The sequence below is a fragment of the Lutra lutra genome, chromosome 7 (assembly GCF_902655055.1).
Source record: "Lutra lutra chromosome 7, mLutLut1.2, whole genome shotgun sequence".
NCBI classification, from domain to species: Eukaryota; Metazoa; Chordata; class Mammalia; order Carnivora; family Mustelidae; genus Lutra; species Lutra lutra.
The window spans coordinates 134,219,950-134,239,241 of NC_062284.1; the positions used below are offsets into that span (position 1 = coordinate 134,219,950).

A 19,292-nucleotide genomic window follows, 5' to 3' on the forward strand; every position below is an offset into this window, starting at 1 on the left:
GAGAGAACACTAAGATTTGAGGCTAATGTTGGTGTATTGCTGTAGAATTTTCAAAATACTTTCATGTAAGGGACATGTTTATGCCCCACAAAATGGCCCTGTGGGGGTACTGGCCATCGTTGTCCTCACTTTGTGGATGCAGAAAAGGGCTCCGGGATTGTTGAGTGGCCTACTCACAGTCACTGTCTGTCTGGTGCCTTTCGCTCTCCTCTGCTCTGAGTCTACGGACAGGGTTGCCATTTGTCTCTGGGGCTGGAAACAGGAGATGGGAAAGCCAGACCCAGCTCCGGGGCTCCTGTTCCACCCAGAGGTGAGGGCACAGGCTGCCTCTAGCCCTACCCAGAGCTCCAGTTCCTGTGTGCTCTCCGGGGCCACCCCTGTCCCTCCTGGTCTTTCTGTCCCCACTGCTTCTAATGGCCTGACCCCTGCTTCTCTGTCCTTACTTTGCAGAAGTGGAGCTGCCCCTGAAGAAGGATGGCTTCACCTCGGAAAGCACCACCCTGGAAGCCTTGCTGCGGGGTGAGGGTGTGGAGAAGAAGGTGGATGCCAGAGAGGAGGAAAGCATGCAGGAAATACAGGTATTTCTGCGCCGGCCGTGGGGGGTGTGTCCAGAGCACGGGTGTGGGGCTTCCCGGAGGCCCGGGCTGGAGGCGGCTCCTGCTCCCAGGCCGCCTGGTGCATGGCTGCAGGCAGACTCACCCTGCCTTCCTCCCATAACCCAGCCTCCAGAACAAGCCCTCACCCCTCTCTTGGTGTCCCCATGTGGCCGTTCAGAATATATCTTTCCAGCCTGCTGTATGTCAGGGGCTGGGCTAGGTTCCGGGGACACGAAAGTGAGCAAAACAGACAGGAGTCCTCACCCCGTGGAGTGGGCAGTCCAGAGTTCAGGCTTGAAACCTCGGGGTCGTCTACACCAGCTTGTCCCCCAGGACCCCCGCCTTCCTCACACCCCATCATCACACCCTGTCCTCAGCTCTAGTTCTCAGCACCGCCCTCTTCTCCTTCAAGGCCAGTGTAGGCATCACCCTCCAGGCGGGGCTGGTGGATCCTGTCCCTGCTGGTTTCCCGCCCACTCTTCCCAGTCCTGTGGAGGCTCTCACTACCCAAGATCGCCGTGGTGCACTCTGACCAGTTCTCATTCCTTCGTCTTCAGTCTCTGTTGTCGAATTCGATGGTTGGCACAGAGTATTGTAGTAATATTAATTAATATAAATATTAAACAATAGTATTAATAATTAAATACAATTCAATTATTAAAATAAAATTACATTGATATTAAATGTATATTTTATGATACTTTATATTTTGTGTGATACTTACCGCATATTTATTTATTAATTGCATATCCAACGTAATGTTTAGTATTTGTATATTCATTTACTGACGTTACAATTAAAGTAATAGCAGTTACACGTCTGGTTTGCCTCTTGAGTGCCACCAGTCAGTGAGTTCCAAGGACTCGGGGACCATGTGGTCGTGCTCACCGTCGTCCCCTTGGGGCCTTGCCCGCTCCCACAGAGCTGAGTCTCAACAAAGATGCAAGGTGAAGCCAAGAACTGGCCTCCTCCCCTGCCATCCCTGTGTGCAGATGGGCCGTCCGGTCCTGTCCCTGTCACAACACAGCCTCTGTGGGTTGCCTCTGCTCCTCAGAGCTACGGCCCTCCTGAAGGTCCTTAATCGCTATGACCTCCACGTGCCTAATGCACCTCGGAGTCATCTGCCGCCCCCGTCTTTCCGTCGCACCCAGCGTCTGGTGCATCGGAATCCAGCCGCTGTGCCCGCAACCAGAGCACAGGCTCCTCTCACCGTGTGCCCCCATGACTGCCCCGGTTCCTGGTCGCTGTCATCTCCTGTCTGAACGGCTGCAACAACTTTCTAAGCGGTGCCCCTGCTGATGGCTGAGAGGGAGCCCTTTAAACCGAAGTGGGATCCTGTTTTTCCTGTGCGCCAAACCAGACACAGGCTCCTGTTCTCCCCGAATAAAAGTCAAGTCCCTCTTACCTCTCCGACTCGGTTTCTGGGCCTTTCCCTTGCTCATTTCTGTTGCCGGCACACTGACCTCATTTTGTTCCTTCTAGAACACACCAGGCACTCTGTTGCCTCAGGGTTTTGCTCAGCCTGTCTCCTCTGCCTGCAGGTTCCTCAGCCCAGGCATCTTCTGGGGCCTCACCCTCACCTTCTTCAATCTGTGTCTCTTCCTCTCTGTGAAGCTGACCCTGACCCTGTGGGTACTACCGCATTCTGTGCCCTCCCCGCCCTCCAGACTTCCCGATCCCCTAACTCTGCTTTCCTTTGCTTTTTCTTTTTCCCCATAGCTTTGATCACTATCTTTGTAATTTGCTTTGTAATTTGCTGATTTGTAATGTTACTGGGTATTTTCTGTTTTCTTCCAATGGCATGTAAACTCAAGGGTGGGATGATTGTCTTGTTCACTAATATACCTGAAGCAGACAAACAGTGCCTAGCGCTTAGTAGGTGCACAGTCAGTATCTGTTGGGGGGATGTACAAGTGAACAGATTCCTGAGAGTCTCCCCAGGGGGCAATCTGTCCCTTCTCTGACATGTCCTACTTTGCTAGCTGATCTTTCATCCTGAAAGAAAGCTCTGCTTGTGCCCATCCCTTGTTTAAAAAATTTAGCTGAAACGCTTGTATCTTACTGGGTAAATCCAAAATGGTGAGTGTGATTTTCTTGGGCCTCCTCTCTCTGCTCTTAAGCTAGTTTTCAGGCTTATTTTCTTCTACTTCTGTGCTCCCCTGTTCTGCAGTCTTCCTTCTCTCCTTTGTTCCTGTGGTCATGTCGTGTCCTTTACTTGGGAAATCTTTTCTTCTACTCTATATGTATAAATGCACCCAACGGTCAGGCTCAGCCCCAATGCCACCTTTCTTGATGGTCCCACAGCCAGAGGGATTCTTCTTGTCACTGGCATTTACGGTGACTCATTTTCTTCTTTGTTTTCCCTATTCACATTTCTCCCACCTTTCCCCAGTTTTTGGACTTTTCAGGTCTTTGAAGTTAAGGCATATCCCATCTGTGTTGTGTAGTTAGTATAATTTCACTGAATCAGTGGATGGGACAGAACCATTGCCCAGACACCCTGACACTCTAGTGACAGAGAGCCTCTTATGGTGGGTTCAAGGTCCTCTCAGGCAGTGTTGGGCTAATCTATGGGCCATAGCTATGGAATCGTCACCATTGCCATCCTCCCTGATGTGAATAGATGAGGAGAGCATGGGCAGAGCATGGGTCTACCATCTACCATGCTAGAAATGGAAATCAGGACCATAAGCCAAATGAGTTTATGTGTTCTTATCAACTTTGGTTATAAAAATAAAGTACATATGTAGTAAATGGATTATATTTGTTCATTTTTCATTCATTCATTCAACCAAAGTTTGTTGAGTGTCTCCACTGAGCAGGTACTGTGCTAGGTTCTGGGGGGGGCAGAGAAACCAAGAGAGAGCAGTCCCTACTGTTCATATTTATATTCTAGTAATGACAGACAGAAGACAAGTACACAAAGGAAATAATTGCATTTCACAATAAATGACCATGAAAAGAACAGAGTGTGAAGATTCAGTATAAGAGGAGGGACAGATTCTAGGTAGTGTCCTAAGTGAGATAAGGGATTTAACCTCATCCTAAGGGATGAGAAGGAGCGGGCAAAGCAAGAATATGGGGAGGAGATTTCTGGGCAGAGGAACAGTATGCTTGAAGGCCTTGAGATAGGTCTGAGCTTATAGTTTTGAAAGAACAGACAGAAGATGCAGAACTCATACAACTCAATAACAAAAACCCAAACAATTCAATCACAAAATGGGCAGAGGACCTGAACAGACATTTTTTTCCAAAGAAGACATGCAGATGGCCAACAGGCACATGAAAAGATGCTCAACGTCACTCATCATCAAGGAGAAGCAAATGAAACCATAGTGAAATCAGCCCACACCTGTCAGATGGCTATTATCAAAAGACAAAAAACAACAAGTGTTGGTGAGCATGTGGAGGAAAGGAAACCCTGATGCACTGGTGGTAGGAATGTAAATTGGTGTAGCAACTATGGAAAAATATGGAAAAGTATGATGGTATAGAACCACCAAATGACCCACAATTCCACTTCTAGGTATGTATCTGAAGAAAATGGAAACACTATTTCAAAAAGATGCATGTACCCTTATGTTTGCTGCAGCATTATTTACAGTAGCTAAGACATGGAAATGATCTAAACGTCCGCTGATGGATGGATAAAGAAGATATGGTACGTAGATGCAATGGAATACTACTTAGCCATCAAAAAGAATGAAGTCTTACCATTTATGACAACATGGGTGGCCCTAAGGACATGATATTAAGTGAAATAAATCAGAGAAAGACTACCACATGACTTCACTTATTTATAGAATCTAAAAAACAAAACCAAACCTAGACTTACAGATATAGAGAACAGATTGGTTGTTGTCGGAGAGGACAGGGGTTGGGGTTGGGAGGGTGTGAAGTGGGTGAAGGGGATTATGCAGAATGTACTCAGTAACATTATATTAATTTTGTAGGGTGACAGATGGCAACTAGCCTCACTGTAGTGACCATTTCGCAGTGCCTACAAATGTCAAATCACTGTGTTGTTCACCTGAAACTGATGTAATATTACATGTCTGTTACACCTCGATAAAGAAAAAGAAAAAGGAAAAAAGGAAAAAAAGAAAGACAGAAGGTTCATGTGGCCAGAGCAGAGTGCTGGGGTGCCAGGGAGAAAAGGGCCTAGGATGGAGTGGGAGGGTTGGGCCGTGTCCGATGACTCTGGCCTCTCAGGACATGGAGGAGGCACTTGATTTCATGGAAATGAAGAAGAAGGAAGCCATTTTATTTATTTATTTATTTATTATTTTTTTAAAAGATTTTATTTTATTACTTATTTGACAGAGAGAGAGAGATCACAAGTAGGCAGAGAGGCAGGCAGAGAGAGAGGGGGAAGCAGGGTCCCACTGAGTAGAGAGCCCGATGTGGGGCTTGATCCCAGGACCCTGAGATCATGATCTGAGCCAAAGACAGAGGCTTAACCCACTGAGCCACCCAAACACCCCTGAAGGAAGCCATTTTAACAAGGGCAGCGAATTCATGTTTCCCCAAGATCCCCCTGGCTGCTGCCTGGAAAAGAGACTGGATGCAGGGCTGTGGAAGAAGGAGGGAAATCAGTTAGGAGGTTTTTGCAGTGTTCCAGGCTGGAGATAATGGAGTCTTTTAACGGCAGTCCTTCATCTTTTTTAACACAACCACAAACAATTGTTATCATCACTGTAAAGACTGTTTAGAGTAACAGGGAGAAAAGTTATTTTAAAATGTGTTTATTTTCCAGATAATGTCCTTGGACAGGGAATGCAAATATGTTAGTGGGGGTTCAGCTGCATCTTAGTTGGACCTCTGCCCTTGACTCCTCTGCACAGGATGCCCCCTCTGCTTCCTGAGCCCTGAAGGCACGCTTTGTTTGTTAGGAACTCTTGGCTCCTCCCTGGTTATGTAGAGAGGCTTTTGGGTGTCAGGGCCACATTTTCGCAGGAAATGCAAACACATTGGAATGGCCGCTGTCACATCAGAGGTCTGGGGCACAGACTAGGGGTTCTCAAGATGCAGGGACACCAACAGGAAAGGGAGGGAGAAGTCCATTTACTTCTGGACCTTGAGGCCATGTGGTGGGCAGTGCTGGAGACTAGCTCAGTCGCCTTCACCAGGTTTCACTTCCAACCTGGGATTCAGGTTGCGGGTCAAAAATAGCTGCATGACAAAAAATGAGGGTGGAGTCAGATTGTACGGCCCGCCAGAGGCCATGACCTTTAAATTCGAGGTCGTTGGAACTCACCATGATTAAATGACTTCAAGACCCAGAAGTTGGCAAGACAGCTGTTTGAACAGCCACAACAGTCATAACAACACCACCTCATATTTATACCACATCTTTTCACTGAAGTCTGCCGAGTGTTCGACTTGTCATCCTCTTGCCTTCCACTTGTGTTCCCACCTATGGTTCAGAAAGCCAAGATGCAGACAGCTTAGGAGGCCTGATGGGGACCTGGACCAACCTTTCCTTGCTGTGGGCCAGAGGGCGTGTCTCATAGACAGCACTACTTCTGTTAGATGGCTGAGGTGGGCCCAGAGACCCCGCGTGCTGTCAGCTGATGGCTTCCCAAGTAAGCCTAGTAGAGAAGCCGGAGGAATATTTACAAGACCTGTTTTGAGCTCTGTGTGAGGATTTGTAATCAGCAGTGCCCTGACACCTGTGACTGGGAGAGAACTCTGATGAGAAGGCCACGGAAGAAGGTCTCTGGAAACTCACCCTTGGGCTTCCTACTTGAAGGACAGCCTGGAGGCATTGTCTGGGAGGCCAGTGGAACAGTGATGATGATTCCATGTGTCAGTAAAGTGTGTGCTGCCTCTAAGCCTTTTCATAGTTTGTGCCATTGTCATGCCATCACAGGGGTGGATGCTGATGCTGTTATCCTGTATAATATGGTGCCTGCCCTCCTTTCTAGACTCTTCTTATGCCAATTTCTCCTGAATCACTGAGCTCTAGTCACCCTGGCCTCTTTCTGCAACATGGACAAGCCATGTTCCTTTTCCTGCCTCAGGGAGCTTGCTCATGCTGTTCCTTCTGCCTGGAACACTTTTCCTTTCTCTCTGCCCTTGGTCTCCATTCCCAAGGCTAGTCTCTGCTCATCCTACATATCTTAACTCACTTAGGTCACTTCCTCAGGTAAGCCTTTCCTGACCCTCAGATTAGGTAAAATTCCCTCTAATAGCCTCTCGTAGCAGCTTGTACTTGCCTGTCATTGTGTTTATGGCAGTTGTAACTATATGTTGTGGATGTTGTTTAAATCTGTCCTCCCTTCACTATACTGTAGAATCCTTTTAGGTCACCAACTGTAGTTATTCTGTGGCTTGTCTAGCACAGTGCCTGCCATATAATCAGCACTAAACAAGGGTTTGTTGATCAAATGAATAAATGAATTCCTATTTTATAATTGGTGAAACTGAGGCATGAAGAGGTGATGACTCACTCAAGGTTGCACAGTGAGTCCATAAAGAGGTTTCTAGGGCTCATGACATGGATGGAGTCCAGTGAGCTCTATGCCCCTTCTCCTTATCCCACTTTCAGTCTGGGGAACTGGGTCCTCTGCCACTATTACCTAAACCTAAAGACACACTTACCTGCCCTCCCCTCCCTACAAAGGGAGTGAAGTGTTCAGGTTCCTACAGGAAGGGTCTACATAATATACCTTCAATCTTCAGACACATAGCTGAGAAACGACCAGGAGACTCTGAGCTGATGAACCTGACTTTGCTTTGGCCATGGCTTCACTGTATGACCTTGGGCAATTAAAACTGTTTTTAGCCTCAGTTTATTCACCTGTAAAATGGAAATTGGATTCTCTGCTGCTGTGTGAATCACAGATCTGTTGGAGAGAGATAATTAAATTCATGAACTTTAAGCTTCATTACAAGTAATGTGCTGTAATGAAAATCCATTTTTCTTAAAAAAAAAAAACAAATGATGGATGAATAAGAACAACACATTAATGTCAAATTCTGGTCAGATGAACAGGAAGTTACTTGTTTTCATCAAATAGGGCAGGGTCCCAGAATGGCAGAGAAAGGAGGAATGTATTTTCTTATTTAGGAACAAAAGGAACATTACATTTAAAAAGTAAGTTTTGAAAAACATCTTGGGTCCACGTAGAAAAGTGCCCCTACCAGAGTATACTCTTTTTAGAAAATGCTTTTTGGGTAAAAAGAGTTGAAAAAAGTCAGTGTTCTGGGAGGACCAGGCTGGAAGGGGCCCAGGGGTTTGAGACACTTGTTATGGCCAAGAGCTTGGACTCTGGGCGGCCTTTTGGAGGTCCTGCTCCTCCAGCAATGGCAGCATCTTCACCTTGTTGGAGCATAGCAACAAAACAGACCTCCTGGCCCTGCCTCAAATTACCCTCTGATGGCTTCCTCCTTTGCATTTTATTTCTCAACCCCTCTGTTCATTTTCTTGTCATTTCAGAGGGTTTTGGAAAATGACGAAAATGTAGAAGAAGGAAATGAAGAAGAAGATTTAGAAGAGGATATCCCCAAGCGCAAGAACAGGACCAGAGGACGGGTAAGCTGGGGACAACATGAGGGAGGGAAGAGTTAAGGGAGGCGGAGGCCCGGAGAACAATTTGTTCCCAGACCCAAAGTCCCAGTGCATATCCTCTCATTTCCATGGTCTCCCTTGAAGAAGACACTGAGAGGAGGAACTCCAGAAGAGCTCTGACCCCAGGTGATAGCCTGTAAGAGTTTAGAGCTGGCCAGAGGGAGAAGAGGAGAGAGAGGGTGTCCTGAGGGGACAGTGAGGGTCCTGGGAGGGCTGCGGTGGGGGTCCGGGGAGGGTGGAGGACGGGGAGAATGTGACTGCTGTACCCATGACTTGGTCTTAAAAGAAGGCTGCATTTTCCTGTCCCTGGGGCTGCCCCGGAATCACCTGCTTTGGGGTGTTCTTCACTAGGTGGAGAGTAGGATCACTCTGGGAGAGCGTGGCGGCCTCGGCTAATGGTTTCCAAGTGGGTGGGGGATGGGCTTTTGGTGTGGGGCCCCGGATGTGGCAAGAGGAGGCCAGAAGCCTGGGGTGTGGCTGAGGGGAAATCCGTGGTGGAAGGTATACAACTTATGGGAGCGGTGCTTGAGGGGAGGGACCCAAGGCTGAGCGGTGGTGCTCTCAGGCATGTGGGTTGCTCCTCCAGGGTCCTTGTGTTCAAGCCCAAGGGGCTTTTGGTGGTCACCCTCAGGGGTCTGCAAGGGCATCTGACAATGAATAATAATGAGGTGGAGACAGACCTCCAGGGGTAAACTTGCTTGCTGTCTAGAGAATTAGGATTAGGCCTTCTGGCCCCTTTAGGCTGTAGGTAGGACCCTTAACCCTGTTATCCACGGGTGCCCTGCGGGTTGGGGTCCAAGGCTAATCACGGTCTGCCTCCCAATTCTTCTGCTTCTTGGGCTTCAGTATCCATCAGAGTCACCAGGAGAGCCTATCAAAATACAGATTCCCAGGACCCATTCCCAGAAGTCCTGATTTAGGAGGTTGAGGTTAGGGTTCAGAAAGCTGTATTATAAGCAGATTCCCAGGTGGCTGGTGTAAGCAGCGGTCCAGTGCTGCCCACATTGAGATTGGCTGCTCTGGCTTGTTGGCAGGGGCTGGCATTTCTCAGGCCGGGCAGGGCAGCCCTCTGATGTTGGATGCCTTCTCTAGTGGCCAAGCAGCTTCAGCCATGATCTTGTTTTATTTGTTCTTTACTCCCACTTTTTGTTGGTACGTATATCCGATTTTTGGGAGAATATCTGAAAGCAAGTCCTAGACATTTTATCATTTAACCTGCACATACCTTAATGTATTTCTCTAACAAATAGCGCTATTATACCCAATAAAAACAACGACACTTGTAATATCTATGCTCTAGTCCCTGATGATTTCCCTGGATTTTCTCAAAAATGCCTTTTTACAGTTGGCTTGTTTGAAACTTAAGCCTTTTTTATTCGAGACATACCTCTTCCCTGCTCTACCCCCGCCCCATGCACACACATATTTTTTTCTCCATGCTATTTATTTGTTGAAGAAGTTGGGTGTTTTTTCTTGCAGAATTCCCCACATTCTATATTTGTGGATGGGTGGTATTTAATGTATCCTCTTCACTTTCTGGAAACTTGATTAGGCTCAGACTATTTGAATATGGGTGTAAATTCTTTGGGGGGGGGGCAAGGACCCTTCCTGTGCCTCTTACTGTATCATGTATCACATCACGAGGTATGTGTTGTCCAGCTGTTCTGCTCTCAGGGCTGGGGTGGGGGTGGGAAATGGATCAGTGGATTCAGGTGTTGTCAGCCGGATCTCACCCTAGAAGGTTCCCCATCAAGTTCTCATCTAGCTGTTTCAGCAACCAATGATAATGCCTAGACTCATGAAATTCATTGCAGGCCACAAAGTAGTGAATATCTAATTCCATCATTAGAGGAGGTTTTAGAATCTCTGGACCTTGTGTGAACTCCAAGAGCTGTGTACCACCAGGCCGGCTTCCATCCCGTCCCTCAGCCCAAACCACAGTTACTAGGGTAGATTGTGGACAGTGGTCCTTTTCACATCTTCTCCACTCCCATCCTAGATCTAGATGATTGATCTAGGCAGAGCATGGATGTGAGCTGGGTGTCTCCCCTGTAAGAACACAGCAGTGGTACTCGCTCAGTGTGCTTCCTAGCCACCAGGCCATGTGCTGGGGCTCTTTACAACAAGAGCTACACATCGAGGGTGATGACTAGTACTTTGTCCTGCATTCTCGATTTCTCCCTCTTCCTCATAGGGACATGTGGCGACTGAGCACTTAAAATATTGCCAGTTCAAATTACAATGTGCTGTAAAGGTAAAATACACACCAGATTTCAAACACTTAGTATGAGAAGAATGCAAAGCGGCTCATTAATATTTTTTATATTGATTATATATTGAAATGATAATAGTTTGAATACATTGGGTTGAATAGATGATATTATTAACATCCATTGTACCTATTTCTCTGTTTACTCTTTTTAAAAAAGTATGGCTACTAGAAAATTTAAAATGATGTGTGTGGTTCACATTATGTCTCTATTGGCCAGCACTTCTTGTTTCTTCCCAGATTCTGGGATTATTACTCCCAGACAGATTATGGAATTTGCTCAAGGTCATCTAACCTAGTAAAGAGGAAGTCAGGATTCGAACACAGGTCTGTGCTTTTGTCATGGAGTCATGCCTGGCCCAGTGCCCATCATGGGACTAAAGACCAGCTTGTCAAATGAATGACCGAGTGTTAGGAAAGAAAGAAAAGTTCTGTTTCAACTTTCTTGAAAAAGAAAGAGAGCAGAGAGAAGGCCTGAGCACAGTGAGGGAGCTGGATGGGGCTTCGCCTAGCTCAGGGCCCATCTGATGTTGGCCAAGAGCCAGCTAAATGGCTCGATGTTGGGTAGGGACACTATGGACATGTCATCCATGGTGGGAGCCCTGGGATGACCTAGAAGGACGTAAGCAGGCCTGCCTGGGCTGGAATACAGGTGTGAGGCTGCTTCACCCATAGCCTCAGTTAAGCTACGCTTTTAAGTGGTATATTCAGGCAACGGCTGGTTCCCGGAGAGCGTTTCTGTTGTCCGGACTGATAGGTGGAACCTCAATGTGTGGTCCCTGGACTTCGACCTCAGGACCAATTGGGGGGTTATCAGACACACAGGACCCTGGACTCCACCCGAGATGGACCAAATTAGAGCCTGCACTTTGACAAGACCCCTAGGTGCTTTGTGCACTCATTGAGGAAGTCAGGGGTGAGGTAGTGATTCCAAGAACAGCCTCTGCCCTGTTTGAACCATGTGTTCAAATCCCAGCTCCACTATTTACTAGACTTTGGGTGAATTATGTAACCTCATCATCTTGATCAAATTATAGCAATACTCTGGGCCTCAGTTTTTCATCAGGAAAACAGGAGTATTAATACCCAGCCAATTCTGAGTGCTTAATAAAGTCTAGACATTGCTCGGAGGGTGCAAAGGGAACAACACTTGGAGTTCTGATGATCAGACCCAACAATTAATAATTGCATCTTTACTAACTTTAGCCCAAGGAATCCAAGCTCTTTAAAATTCATGAAATCCCTGGAAGTCATCCATGTGAGCATTATCAATCAATCAATCAATCAGGAACTGTTTATTGATGCACTGTGGTGCAGTCCCGTGATTCTCAAACTAATGTGCATGAGAAGCTCATGGTGATCTTGTTAAAGTGCAAATTCAGATGCAGTGGGTCTGGGGGTGTGGGGGGCACTGAGAGTTTGTCTGGTTAACAAGCTCCCAGGTGATGCCCGCACTGCTGGTCTGAGGGCCACATTTTAAATAGCAAGGATGTGGGGGCACCTGGGTGGCTCAGTCTGTTGAGTGTCTGCCTTCGGCTCAGGTCATGATCCCAGGGTCCTGGGATGGAGCTCTCCATCCAGCTCCCTGCTCGGCAGGGAATCTGTTCCCCTCTCCTCCCCATTCATGCTCTCTCTCTCAAATAAATAAATAAAATATTAAAAAAACCCCACAAATAAATAAATAGCAAGGATAGGGAGCTATGGTTTTTTGTTTTTGTTTTTGTTTTGTTTTGTTTTTGTCTCAGGAACTCTTTACTTAAAAATTACTGAGAGCCCCCCTGAAAGCTATTGTTCTGGTGGGTTATAGCTAGTGATACTTACTGTATTAGAAATTCAAGCAGAAGAAATGTTAATCTTCAGAATACACCAGCACACAGAGCAAGGACATCATGATGTCAGGGAGCCTCTGGAAAATGCCATGGTGCACTTGTGAGAGAACGAGAGTGTAAAGTTTCAAGGAACATTCTCGGACTATTCAGTGCTGTGATGCAGACCCTCTTATGAGCCATTACTTGAGAACAGCTCCCATAGAGGAACTAGCTCCCTGAGCACGAGTCAAGGGTCTTTTAATTGCCAGAAACTCCACACTTCAGCAAAAACGGGGAGTTTTTGAAAAGCGGCTGGGTTATTGCCCCAAATATGTACAATTTTTGAAGTTTCAACTCTCAGGAAGGGCAAGAAAATGGCAGGGACTTAGGACAGGGAAAGAACCTAGGCCGTTTGTGGCCCCTGCTTCTTCCTTCTTTATTTTTCTGTCAGAAGACTGTGTTTCCTGCTTCTCTGTGTCCTTAGCTCCATATCTCCTGCGTTGACGGGCTCCCAGTTCATGTACCTGTGTTCACTACAGTCATTGCCCCAACGCCAGGTGCTTGGAAGTGGAATCTGATTGGCCCAGCTTAGGTCATGTGACCACTTTCGAGCCAGCCAATCAACTGAGGCCAGTGGGGCTGGGCCACGTGGTACAATCAAGGCTGTCTTAATCAAGGCTTACCAGTGTGTGAATGGGAGGTGGGGTGGGGAGGAGTGGAGTGGGATGGACAATTCTCAGGGAGGACTGGTTTCTTTTGGACAGTCAGCCTCAAAGTTTTACAGAATAGAGTCTGGAAACCTAAGCTGTGCTCCTTCTACTGACTCTGTGACTATGGATGAGTCACAAACCTTAGAGCTGGTCTCATCAGTGCTGATGGGAGTAGTGTTACTTTCTGTAACTCATGGTGTACGGTAGGAATGAATTGACCTAATACATGTAAGAGAGCTTGGGATGCTATGTGCCTAACACCGATCTAAGTGTTGGGTGTTCATACCAAAGTGTGAAATGCCGTCTTTGCTCTTAAGGACCTTGGGATTAAATTGAGAAAATGCGAATGGCCATGATACAATTAGAAAACAGCAGGCTTCTGCCTGTGCACTAACCAAATGCAATAAAAGCTCAGAGGAGAGAGAAGAGATCAGCTTGGGCAAGAAGGGGACGTAATTTATCAAGCACTTCCTGTGGATGTGGCTCTGTCCCCTGTGGTTTCACACACTCTTAGCGCCAACCCTCTCAGCAACTCTGCGCTAAAGGTGTTGCTGTGCCCATTTTACAGCTGAGAAAATGAAAATCTAGAGAAGTAACTTGTTTACAGACACATGCCTGGTGATTAAACCCATGCCTGTTTGACTTTAAAGCTGATGTTCTTTTTACTCCTTAGTCTGGCGGGAGGAAAGTTCTCGGAGGAGTGGGATGTTAGTGGGGCTAAACCATGAAGAACTGTGGGTGGCAGAGCAGAGGCTGGTCAGTGGCAGGGATCATATATGAGCACGAGGGGAACCTGATGAGATTGGCACTAGGTTGCTGTTGGGTGTGTCAGTGCGTGTTAGATGGCAATGAATGAATGAATGAGTGACCCTAACTCATCTGAGAGTCCCAGGGTGGACTGGGAAGGGCAGTGCAGAGGTAGAACCCCAGCTGGTGGGTTCTTTGAGCCGTTCAGGGTCAGTGGGTGCGCTCCTGGATTAAAATGTGGAACAGAAGGGAAATGCAAAGTCTAAGATGGCGTTTGAAGGAAGAAACAACAGCATTTTGATATAAAGAATGAAGGAGAACCAAAGATGGCCGACTCGCTGACTGACTGACGGGCCAACTGATTCAGCCCAGGCTTATTAAAAGTGTCTTAAGTGGCAGGCCCCGTGCCAGGTTTTGAATATAGTGCGGCCCAAGTAGACTTTTCCAGCCCTTATTGGGGAGACAGAAGATCAACAAGTACAGCAACAACATGTATAATATAATGTCAAACCACGCCAAGTGTCGGGACAAAACATACAGCTGGGCAGGGGAAAGAGAATGATGGAGAGGCTATGAATGGATCTAGGTTGGTCAGGGAGGGCTTCTCAGGGGAGGTGACATCTGAGCAAACTAGCGGGATTCTGAGTTTCCAAGTTTGAGCGATTCCCTTGCGTGTGCCCATTTTGCAGTTGAGGAAACCAAGGTGCAGGGAGAGTGTGGAAGCCACGGTGCTGGTCTGTCCTGCGGGGTGAGATCCAGCCCTGGCTCTCAGCGGGGCCCTACCCCTTCTGCAGGCGGCTCCCCAACGAGTGTGCGCTTCCCCTCCTCTTGGCCCAGGTGGTATTTTTAGTCTGAGCCCCTTCCCCGCGTCTGCTGTTGGCTCGTCATTCTGCTTGACTTGCTTTCACCTGCGGCTGGCGGCTGTGACAGGGCTGCGGGCTGCGCACGTCAAGCTGTCCCTGGCTTCACTATGGGGGCGTGGGGGGGGCAGCTGAGTGTGACCACCCTCCCTGTCGTTGTCGTCGTCCTGGTGGTGGGCAGGCGGGGAGGCCTGTCTGTGCCTCCCCCCCCCCCCCGTGACCGCAGCACCTCACAGCTCCCCCTGCAGGTCAACTCTGAGTAATGAGGGCTGGGGTGGGGGTGGGGGGCTGCTGCTGGGGGCTGTGGGCTTGGGTGGGGGCTGGGGAGGCAGAGAGGCAAAGGGGTGGGAGGGAGGGAAGCAGGGAGGTGGAATTTCGTAATCTGTTTTGGAGAGAGATGCGCTGAGGAGGTGGCGGAGGTGGTAGCTTGGCAGGTGGTGTTGACTGTGAAGAGTGTGTGTTTGTGAGAGCGTGTGAACATCGCAGGCCTGGGGTACAGGCCTTTCCGCTGTGAAATCCCCCGCAAGTGAGTGAGTGTGTGTGTGTGTGTGTGTGTGTGCGCGCGCATCACAGGCCTTTTGGCCTTGAGGTCCCCAGGGCCACTTGTCCAGGCCCAGCCCCTGGGACTGCCCCATTTCCCCCGCACCCCAGGTGGCTGCCATGTTTTATTTCTCATCTGCTTCAGGCCCCTTCTCTGTCCCCAAAGCCCTCAGCAGGCCCTTTCCCTGGTTGGGAGTTTACTGCTACTCATTACCAGAGAATGACCTGGAGGCGGCCAGGGTGCTACCCACGTGACTGTGTGGGACTTACAAAGGTTTAAAAATAAACCTTGCCGTGTTCTTGCGGCCGCTGTCCCGGGGCTGCCGTGCTGCCAGCACCCTCTCTGGCTGCTCTCCTCCACCCTTGGAGGTGGAACACTTCCCACCCCCACCCCAGGCTGGGCCGGCTCTTTCTGGAGTCTGGCCCCAGGAGACTGTGAGGTGTCAAGGCCTTTGTTACTGGCCAGAGGTCTGAGGCAGGTCACACCGGGAGGCCTCAGCTGACGCTCACCCCCAGGAGGAGCAGGGGAGAGGGGTGAGGAGAGCTCACCGCCATGCCCGGGCTGGATTCCAGGCCTGGCTGGCCCCTGAGAGACTTGAAGAGGACTGTGTGAGCCTGGGGCGAGAGCCCGGGGTGATGACTGCAGTCACACTCCCTGCTCCAGGCTGCCATCATCCGGTCAGCTGAGGGGAGCAGGGTGGGCATCTCCATGTGGGGCCCATGAAGCTAGAAGGCCACGCAGCTGGAGGAGGAGGTCCCTGTGGCAACCATAGAGAACAGGGATGGGGAAGATGAAGGCTTTGCAGTCAGACTGTTGTGAGTTTACGTCCTGGCTCCGCACTTCATAGCGGAGGGACCCTGGGTGAGCTACTTAACCTGGGGTTGCCTCAGTCTCCTGATCTGTAAAATGGGGAGAAAAGTAGTACCTCCCTTGGAGTTGTGAGAGTTTCATGGAATGACGTGGGTGAGTAGCTGAGTGCTCTGGAGCAAGTTCCCTGACCTCTCTGGGCCTCAGTTTCCAGGCCTGTAGAATGGGGTTGGTATTGGTTCAAAGGCTGTGAGGAAGACCCGAGGAAGAGATGTAGGTGAAGTGCTCGAGGCCTCACAGAGTACGAGCTCAGGAGCCGTAGTGAGCATCACCATAACGGGCATCCCGGTTCCTTGTCTCCCCAGGCCCGTGGCTCGGCAGGTGGCCGGAGGAGGCACGATGCTGCCTCTCAGGAAGACCATGACAAACCTTACGTCTGTGACAGTAAGTATGGCCCAGGCCGCCTCCCTGACCCTGCCTCTGCCCCCGGTACCCCCTTCCCTGTGCTTCCCTGGCTGTCGCAGCCCTAGCCTCAGCCTCGCTGGCTTCCCCTCTTGGGCCTGCCCCCCAGCTCGCATGCCTGCCACCAGGGCACCAATTTTTGTTGCCGCCGCCAAGGCTTCGCCCACCCGGGTGTTTGTGCGTGAGGGAGAAGCCAGCCAGGGGTGCCCGCCTCCTGTCTCTGGCAGCTCTTCCTCCGTGGCTTTTTTCTGGTGAGCTCGCTCTCTCTCTCTCTCTCTCTCTCTCTCTCTCTCAGATTCATCCTCTGTTTCTTTCTCTGTTTCAGAGAGTTACAAACAAAAGCATAACTCAAACTCCTCCGACAAAGGTACTTGGCTCCTTTGGCTTTTCATGTTTCCCTTTCATTTCCTTCTCTCTCTCCTGTCCCAGGTAGGGCAAGTTATGAATCTTCCTCGGACGACGACTTAGCTTAATAAACAGCCCACGGTCCATCTCCGGCCTTTCTTCCTTGCTTCAGAGGCACCTCTTGGTCAAGGACTGGCTGGTCTTGGTTTAGGGGGTGCAGACGGAGCTGCGGCAGGGAGCAGGAGTTGAGCCTTCTGCTCTGAGGGATTGCTGTCAGCTGGAACACTGTTGTCTTTCTCACCTACCGGAGCGTTGGGTGGTGGGTTTAAAATCCTTGCCCTAGATATCTCTCACTGTATGGGGCGCCATCTGCTCCTTCCACAGCAGGGACTGCCCTAGAAACCACACTCCCTGACCATCTTCCCTTCGTGTCTTTTCTGCTCCGAGGACGCAGAGCTGGGCCACGGGGGAAGGGCAGCGAGGTGGCTCAGGCAGGGCTGTGGCTCAGTGGTTCCTTCCGCCGGCATCTGGCGGTGGCATCTGGTGGTGTCCGCATACGCTGTGGAAGCAGAGGGCGAATGGGGGAGATGGGGCTCAGGGAGCACATCGGGGGTGGTGCTCCTTCCCTCCCTCTTCACTGGCCTCTTTTGATTTCAAAGTTGTTCTGTGCCTGGTGGGGTGACAGCTGGTTGGAGAACATTTTGCTAGAAGAACTCAAACTCCATGACCCCCATTTGGCTGCTTAATACACCGAACCGATGGCACTCACGAGACAACTCTTGTGACATCTCCGGTGACATCTCCGTCCCACAGCGGTTTTGTTCCAGGACCAGGAGGAGGCAGGGCATGGGGGCTGGTGTCTCTTGGCGAAGTCAAGAGGTCCCTGTTTTGGCCTCTGTTTTGTTCGGCTGCACTGAAGCTCTAGCATGTGAGCCCTCTGGGGACTGGTTCTGTGCTGGGAAGGGTTCTTCTGACCCCCGCAGAGCAGACTTTCCAGCTGTGTCTGGCTGGAGCCGCCCAGCCCCCCAAGAATGCCAACAGCTGCTTTGGGACTGGGGCACTGCCATTCAATTTCTCTTTTAAATAGCTTCATTTTTGTGATCTGATTTTCTGCTCCCATAGCTAGTGGGATTACGTTTTTGCTCCATCTCTTCAGTTTTCATGGGACTTGCAGCCCGTAATCCCATAAATTCCCAGACACCCCTGACAACGCCCTTCTTCACCCACCTCTCAGTTCCTCTCTTCACTCCTTTTTCAGCCATCCTCCTCCTTGCCTGTTACCTCCATGGAGCACCCTCTGTGGGTGTCCCTCTCTTGCCTGGCCCCCCTCTTTCTGCACCGAGTGCTTATGTCCTGTCTTTCCCCCAACCCTTGTCACTGTGATTAGGAGCTCCCAGGGCCATTCGCTCTTTTTCTGTCCCCTTCCCCGCAGTCTCTTCCTCCTTCTGTTTACCCCGTGATGCTCCGGAGGACTATACAAAGGCCTGATGTTGGCTTGCTGGAAGTCTCAGTGGCTGATTCCTTGGCTCTGCCCATGCAGCCGCTGCCTCCCTTCTCCTCCCTCGGGGACCACGGTCTACCGTAGATTGCCCTTCTCTCTCCTGGCTCTCTTAGGGAATTGTGTGGCAGCTTGGTGATTAATAGACTTTCTTTTTATCTGGTGCCCTTAAGACACATGATCCTTTGGGATAGGGATGACCTTTGGAGAGGTCATGAGGCCCACCCTCCACCCCCGAACTGAGCAAGGAATGCTTTTAATAATCTCTAATGGATCCTAAGTAGAGATGTGTCCGGTCACATCCTTGAGTGTCCCCAGGGATGGTGTTACCATAAACTACCCTTTCTTTCATGATTCCAACTGTGCTCTGAATGATTGTTTTCCCTTAATAGGAGCTAAATTTTCCATTTTAGCAGATTTTGTCTTTTGCCCCCTTATCTTTTACACATCTTTTCCCCCCAAAATAGGCACATTGAGTATTTTGTCTATCCTGGGGGTGCTTTTCACGTCCCCTTGTATTCTTGGTTTATTATCTAGGGCCACATCCCATAACCTCTGTGATGGCCTGCTCTAAATTCCCTTCCAGGTTTACATTTAAGTTCGGCACTCCCACTGGAAGTAACACCAAGGCCAAGTAGCTCTGAGAGTAACAGACACACTTCCCTGTTTATTTTACCCATCGGCTCTTAATAACAGCCGGTATGTGTAGAGAACTGAAGTACTTGGCCCCCCCCATTGCCCTGTGCACCATGCCCACGACCTCCCATGCCGGGCCTGTCCTGACCCCATGCCTCGCCAGGTGTGTGCTCTTTTCTACTTCATGCATTTGATTTTTCTTTCTTCCATAAATCACTCTGCATTTAGCCCTATTGAGTCTCAATAAAGAGATACAATAATATGTGACTTCAATATACGAGATTCAATAAAGGCAAATTTAAAGACATTGCCCCGTAGTTGAATTTCATCCTCTGCAGATTTGCTATCCCTGCCATTGTTGTGTTGTCTATGGTTTGATTTGCATAATCCCCACTCCATCTCCGGAGTTATTTATGAAAATATTAGGCCACCTTGTACCC

At 49.3% G+C, this 19,292-nt stretch overlaps 1 protein-coding gene across 3 annotated transcripts in view; it reads left to right on the forward strand.

The window, feature by feature from the left end:
• DPF3 (double PHD fingers 3) overlaps nucleotides 1-19,292 on the forward strand; it is a 172,565-nt gene that overhangs the window by 51,210 nt on the left and 102,063 nt on the right. For all 3 annotated transcript variants that reach the window (XR_007128546.1, XM_047736071.1, XM_047736072.1), the window contains exons 4-6: nucleotides 451-578; nucleotides 8,038-8,133; nucleotides 16,277-16,355. Coding sequence is in view for 2 of the 3 variants with exons in the window: in XM_047736071.1 (XP_047592027.1) it covers nucleotides 451-578; nucleotides 8,038-8,133; nucleotides 16,277-16,355 (303 nt within the window). In the remaining variant the exon portion in view is untranslated. The remainder of the gene's footprint in view (nucleotides 1-450; nucleotides 579-8,037; nucleotides 8,134-16,276; nucleotides 16,356-19,292) is intronic.